General features: G+C 54.6%; 1 protein-coding gene across 2 annotated transcripts in view; it reads right to left on the reverse strand.

Annotated features, from left to right (window-relative positions):
* The window catches only part of B4GALNT4 (beta-1,4-N-acetyl-galactosaminyltransferase 4), a 131,634-nt gene extending 125,909 nt beyond the window's left edge, over nucleotides 1-5,725 (reverse strand). For both annotated transcript variants that reach the window (XM_045016118.1, XM_045016117.1), the window contains exon 1: nucleotides 5,141-5,725. In XM_045016118.1, the coding sequence (XP_044872053.1) occupies nucleotides 5,141-5,291 (151 nt within the window). In that variant the 5' untranslated portion in view covers nucleotides 5,292-5,725. The remainder of the gene's footprint in view (nucleotides 1-5,140) is intronic.
* Between the last annotated feature and the right edge of the window lie 1,146 nt (nucleotides 5,726-6,871).

Consider the following 6,871-nt stretch of genomic DNA (forward strand, 5'->3'; position numbering starts at 1 on the left):
AGATGGGGCCAGATTCATTGCACTGCCCCTTGGGCTGTCACTTACACTGGTGCAGACCAGGTGTAAAAGTTTTGGACTCAGCTCAGTGGCTAACTGAAGATTCCCGACCTGGCTGAGGGCTCTCGGGGCCACCATAATAGAAATGGTAACTAACACTCTTGTTCTGAGCTGGTGGCATTTTACACTCCTTTACAGTAGTCTCGATGAGAACACAAAGTGCGGGGTAAGTGCGAACCAGCATGGATTCAACTTAAACGCACTGATCCTGGCCTTTGCTTCCTGCAGTTACGAGCAGCTCATTAGTTAAGGCTCAGCTCCTCAGGCTGGTCCTGGTACCATCACATCTGAGCTCCGATTTCTCAAGAGTCCGTTCAGCTGCAGTGTGACTGCAGGGTTTTCTGTTGGGAGCCAGAGCGTGGCAATGCATTTCCTCACTGCTCCGGTTAATGCTTGGAATAAATAGCCACATTCAGGGGTGAAAGTAACTTACAGGACTTACCGATACTGCCGGAGTCCTGAGGAGGACGTGGCCTCATTCGGAAGAGGCATGGCTTCTCAAGATTTAAAGGCTCTTGGGCACCAGCTGTGGCTGGGAGTCCCAGGGCCTTTAAATCAACCAGGGGCTCCCAGCTGAAGAGGTGGCTGGGAGCCCCCCAGGGCTCAGGGGCAAATTAAAGGGCCCAGGACTCCGGCCGCGGGGGGGAACCCTGAGCTTTGCGGGACTGGAGCAGGGATTTAAAGGGCCCAGAGCTCCTGCCGCTGAGGGGAGCCCTGAGCCCTTTAAATCCTGGCCCCAGCCCAGCTGCCAGAGCCGCAGCTGGGATTCAAAACCCCGGGGAGCTCTGAGCCCTTTAAATCCAAGCCATGGACGGGATTCAATGGGCTCTGGGCTGCCCGCAGTGACGGGGAGCTCTGAGCCCTTTCAATCCCGGCCGTGGAAGCTGGTGCGGTCCAGCACGGTGTACTGGCTCTTGCCGGTACGCCGGAACGGAACGGACCGGCTTACTTTCACCTCTGGCCACATTCTGTAGATTTAGGGGAGTGTGGCCCAGATGGCAAGTCAAAGGTTGTGTGCACGTGCGACCGAGACCTCGTGAGGAAGAGGTAGCCATAGAAAACACACATGGGAGACCCACATCCTCTTCAGCAGATATCGGGAATAGTCTGATCAGTCTGACCAATTGTTTCCAGAACACACCACCTTCGGCAGCACAGGCAGGGTGGGCACTTGGTCATGTTTAGGCTTCAAATGTTGCTACCCCTGTTAATATTTTCCACTGCTGATCACCAAACCTCACCCCTGCAGTGAGTTAGCGTGCTTAACCAGGACGGCAGGACAAACCTGCCACAATCTAACAGCCCGCGCACTGCACAGTATGAGGCTGCAAGGTCTGAGCAGACAACTAGTCAAACCTTCTTTGAACTGGGTCGATAGTTTAGGCAGTGGTTAGACTCTTGAGGTTAGGCTTATGTGACGGGTTGTTTTTTTAGTGGGATCCAGCAGCTGAGAAGGCAGCTTACTTAAAAGGAAATTAACAAGTGTTTAATACACAAGCAAAGGCGTTTCATTTCCTGCTTTGTCACATTAGCTGTATCTTGACTTCCCTGTTTCTGGAGCATGGACAGGATAATATCACAATGGATTGAAACACTGTCTTCCCTCATTTGAGAGGGAAGGAAATGTTTAGACCCATTCTTTAAAGCTATTGGTGGTTTTTATGGTTAAAAGCCTTTTAACTCAAACATGTAACAAACAGCTCAGAGAAAAGCTCTTTGTGAAAGAGTGAGTCATCTCCCATTCAGATTTCAGCCTACATCTCCAACCCTGCAAACACTTGAGATGTAGCTTTACTCACATAAGTAGTCCCAGGGAAGTCAACAGGACTATTCCAATGAGTAGCATTCCATATGTACTCTGTTGGATTGGGGGGCCTACATTATCCCACACTAGCTCTCCAGAAACCATGGGTGCTTAACTAAGGGTACAGGAGTGCTGCAGCACCCCCTGGCTTCAAGTGGTATCCATAATATACAGGGTTTACAGTTTGGGTAAATGGCTCTCAGCACCCCCGCTATACAAATTGTTCTAGCACCCCTGCCCGAAACCACAGATAAGTCTCGTCTCAATAGCCTTTACTTGCTTCTCACTCCAGATTTGTGCCAGTATAAGTAACTCCCCTGACATTCAGTTTACACTGGTGTAAGTGAGAGAAGAATCAAACCTGATTTTGCTATTCAGAAAAGCCTTTGAAGCCATAAACATGCAGCAGAAAGGGAACAAGCAAGAACTGGTTTACCCCTTTGCAGTTCTCTTATTAAAGAAGAGAATACCGGTAATTATTTTTCAGTGGCCCTCTTTCTCATAATAAGGGCACAGGATACAAATGAGAGTTATGCTGAGAAAGAAACATGAAAATCCCTGCAGATGTTCCCCTTCCCTCCCCCAGAGATTCCCAGAAGCCATGAGAATGACTTTCCAGTACTAGACCCATCACACTGCAGCGAACGAGAACAGTCATGGGAACAACAACATATCCTTCTACAGCACAGCTTCTCCACTTGGGGGTCACAAACAGATGTCCAGGGAGCATAACCGCAATCCCTTATTTCTGAGAGGGAGGGGATCCCAGCTAGATGGAAGAGGGTCCTGGTATGGAAGAAGTGTCTGTGGTATGAAACAGTTTGAGAGCCCTGCTGCTCTGAGGCCTGGAAAGTGTACTCCTTGAATGACTGGTTTTAGCTAAGCAGCGAGAAGCAGCCCCAGGTGTCAGGATATGCCTATTAAATCAGGGTTACCCTTCCACCTGTTTTTCCTGCCCTTGTCCCTTCCTGCCTGGTATGCTGCATTACAGGACTTTACGGCTTAGCCAACAGGGAGTGCCAAACAAACTAAACAAAGAGCACCAGCCCACGGACTTACCAAAAATCCCCTCCTTCTCCTTCACGGGAGCCAAGCCACCTCCAGCACCCCTCAGACTGCTGGCATGAACGACTAAGTCTCCAGACACCGCCGCTCTGAACAGCTCAGCCACCGGCCCGCTTAGTTTGGTTTGTAAGCGATCTCTAGCATCTCAGAATTCTCTCTGATCCACACACTGGCGCTCTGTGCCCCGGACTCAGAAGCCATTATCTAGCTCTGCTCTAAAGAGGAATTGAATTGCTGCTAAAAACAGTTTGCTGCCAAGACTAAAGACATTGAGGGTTTGGACAGCTTATTGGCAATACAGCCAAGTGTCTGACCTGAGCTTCGCAACCCAGCCAGCCTGGGGGAAGAGTGTTCTGTACCTGCATCTCAAAACCTAGATGTAACCAACAGTGCCCAATTCTTCTCTGCTCTGGCCAAAGGGAGCTATTCCAGTTACGGGGGCACTTTCATCAGCTTCAGAGGCTCACAGCTGCCTCTCTCCCACAGCCCTTCTTGGCGCGCTCCTTGGATGCAATAAAGGCTCATTATTTCAGAAGATCTCAATCAGGATAGATAGTAAAGCAGAAAATATCATAATACCACTATATAAATCCATGCTACACCCACACCTTGAATACTGCATGCAGTTCTGGTTGCCCCATCTCACAAAAGATATATTAGAATTTGACAAAGTAAAGAGAAGGGCAACAAAAATTATCAGGGTCTGGAACAGCTTCCATGTGAGGAGAGATTAAAAAGACAGACTGTTCAGCTTGGAAAAGGAGATGATTAAGGGGGACATAGTCTATAAAATCGTGACTGTATGGAGAAAGCACTGCTACAGACTAGGGACCGAATGGCTGGGCAGCAGTTCTGCAGAAAAGGACCTAGGGGTTACGGTGGACGAAAAGCTGAATATGAGTCAACAGTGTGCCCTTGTTGCCAAGAAGGCTAATGGCATTTTGGGTTGTATAAGTAGGGGCATTTCCAGCAGATCGAGGGATGTGATCATTCCCCTCTACTCAGCACTGGTGAGGCCTCATTTGGAGTACTGTGTCCAGTTTTGGGCCCCACACTACAAGAAGGATGTGGATAAATTGGAGAGAGTCCAGCGGAGGGCAACAAAAATGATTAGGGGGCTGGAGCTCATGACTCATGAGGAGAGGCTGAGGGAACTGGGATTGTTTAGTCTGCAGAAGAGAAGAATGAGGGGGGATTTGATAGCTGCTTTCAACTACCTGAAAGGGGGTTCCAAAGAGGATGGATCTAGACTGTTCTCAGTGGTAGAAGATGACAGAACAAGGAGTAATGGTCTCAAGTTGCAGAGGGGGAGGTTTAGGCTGGATATTAGGAAAAACTTTTTCACTAGTAGGGTTGTGAAGCACTGGAATGGGTTACCTAGGGAGGTAGTGGAATCTCCTTCCTTAGAGGTTTTTAAGGTCAGGCTTGACAAAGCCCTGGCTGGGATGATTTAGTTGGGTTTGGTCCTGCTTTGAGCAGGGGGTTGGACTAGATGACCTCCTGAGGTCCCTTCCAACCCTGAGATTCTATGATTCTATGAAAGCGAATAAGGAAGCATTATTTACCCCTTCATATAACACAAGAACCAGGGGTCATCCAATGAAATTAATCAGCAGCAGGTTTAAAATTAACCAAAGGAAGTATTTCTTCACACAATGCAGTCAACCCATGGAACTTTTTGCCAGGGGATATTGTGAAGGCCAAAACTACAACAACGGGGTTAGATACGTTTGCAGAGAAGAGGTCCATCAATGGCTATTAGCCAGTATGTGCAGGGATGCAACTCCATGCTCTGAGTGGCCCTAAGCCTCTGACTGCCAGAGGCTGGGACTGGATGACAGGGGATGGATCACTTGATGGTGACCTGTTCTGTTCATTCTCTCCAGGGCACCTGGCACTGGCCACTGTCAGAAGACGGGATACTGGGCCAGATGGACCTTCAGTCTGACCCAGTAGGCGCAGGAGTCCTGGCTAGATCAAACTCCACCCTAAGAGAAACCACACGGGTGGGGGTGGGGGCCCCCTTTGGCCTTACAAGGGGGTTACTCCCACAAAGTGGGATCGGGGGGGGCGGGGGCGCAGGAGGCACCGGCAGCCCCGGAGAGCCTGGAGCAGGAACTTGGCTGCGCTCACCAGCCCCTGCCCGGCTATGGAAGGGGGCAGGGGATCCCACCCCCACCCGAGGGCGCAGGAGGAGCTCGGGACCCCCCTTACCTCTGCCGTAGGCGAAGTGCAGGCGCAGCGCCTTGCCCTGGCGCACCAGGCTGATGTGCAGGTAGGTGAACCACGCGGCCAAGGTGAGCAGCACCAGCAGCAGCAGCAGCTTGAACTGCTTGCGGATCTTCTTCACCGGGAACCACAGCATCCTGGAGGCCGCATTACCGGCCCGGGCCGGCCGCACGGCACCTCCGCCGGGCTCCGCACGGGACCATCCCCGCCGGGAGGGGCTAGACGCCAGGCGGGAGCAGCGCCCCGGGGCTGGGGCACGTGTCGGGCGGCGCAGGCGAGCGCAGGGCGGGCAGCGCCCCCGGGACCAGGCAGCAGCGGGGGTCCCGGCCGGCCAGCCCCGTCGCCCCCTTCCCCGGCCGAGCCCCCCGCCGGAGGGACAAAGGCATCCAGGCAGCCCCGCGCTCCCTGCCCGCCCGGATCAACTTGGCGGCGGGAGGCTGGAGCCGGGCCGAGGCCGCTCAGCCCGTGCGGCTCTGCCCCAGCCCGCACGGCAGCGCCATGGAGCGGGAGCGCTCACACGGCGCCCAGGCAGCGGCGCCCTCCTCCCGCTCGGTGCATCGCGCGCCGCCCGCTCAGCGCTGAAGGGAGGCAGCCCGCAGCTCCAGCCTAGCGCCCCTGCCCCTGCCCCGCTCCCCTGCGCCGCGCCGCGCCCGCGGGGCTGCCGGGCCGGAGACCAGCCCCCGCCGCGCTGGATGCTCCAGCGGCACCGTAACCTCAGCCCGCCGAGCAGCGGCAGCATCCGCGCTGCCACCGCTACCTAGCCTGAACTGGGGCAAGTGGAGCGACAGCCGCCCCTGGCCCAATCGGAGCCCGGCGCTCCCTCGGACAGCCAATCGCCCGCCTCCAGAGGCGGGGCCAAACCGAGGTTAGGCTGCGCGCGGCTTTTCATCTCCACGCCAACGTGCAAACATCCACCTGGTGAGTGGGACTGGCGGGAGCCGCCACTGCCCCGGCGGAGGGGGGGCCCGGGCAGAGCGCGCCCTTCCCGCCCCGGCGCGGCGCCCAGGCCGGGGCCAGGCGAGAGCGACAGGGCCTCGAGCGGCTCCCCTGGCAGAGGCGCTCGCTGGGTTCGTGGGCGCCGCTGCGTTTTTGCAAACCAGGCACCCGCGGCAGCAGAGTGTCCCCCGCGGCCCGGATGGTGCCTTCCCGACAGATGCAAGCTGATACTCCGCCGGGCTTTGCGAAGGCAGCAAGGATGCTCCAAGAGGCATAAGGCGGGTGGAGGAGGGAGGGCCCCTGTTACACTGGGGCCACAGTAGAATTGCACGGCTCGGCTCCTGCAGCTCACATGTGACAGCAAAGCTGCCTGGGGCTAGCTGCGTCCTCCCAGGGACAAACACCAAATCCAGCCTTCAGCAACAGGCAGCGTCTTATTCACCTCCAGCTGTTGTGCCCTCTGGTTCAGGCAGTCTCTCCGGGAAGGCAGCAGGAGCTTAGCTGAGTGGGACTCTGGTTTCTATTCTAACCAGACTTGCTGGGTGACCTGTGGCAAATCATGTAATCTCTATGGGCCTCACTTTCCCCATCCATACAATGGGATTATAACACCTTCCCTACTAGAGTGAGATGAGGCTTAATTCATTAATGACTGCAAAGTGCTTTCCTCTGGCTAGAAAGTGCAGCATGGTACCTCGCACTGCACTGTGGGGATTTAACAACTGCGGCATGCACAGAGTACATCCAGTGCTGTAGCCCTAGACAATCCTGTGGGAGTGA

The sequence above is a fragment of the Mauremys mutica genome, chromosome 4 (assembly GCF_020497125.1).
Source record: "Mauremys mutica isolate MM-2020 ecotype Southern chromosome 4, ASM2049712v1, whole genome shotgun sequence".
Classification (NCBI taxonomy): domain Eukaryota; kingdom Metazoa; phylum Chordata; order Testudines; family Geoemydidae; genus Mauremys; species Mauremys mutica.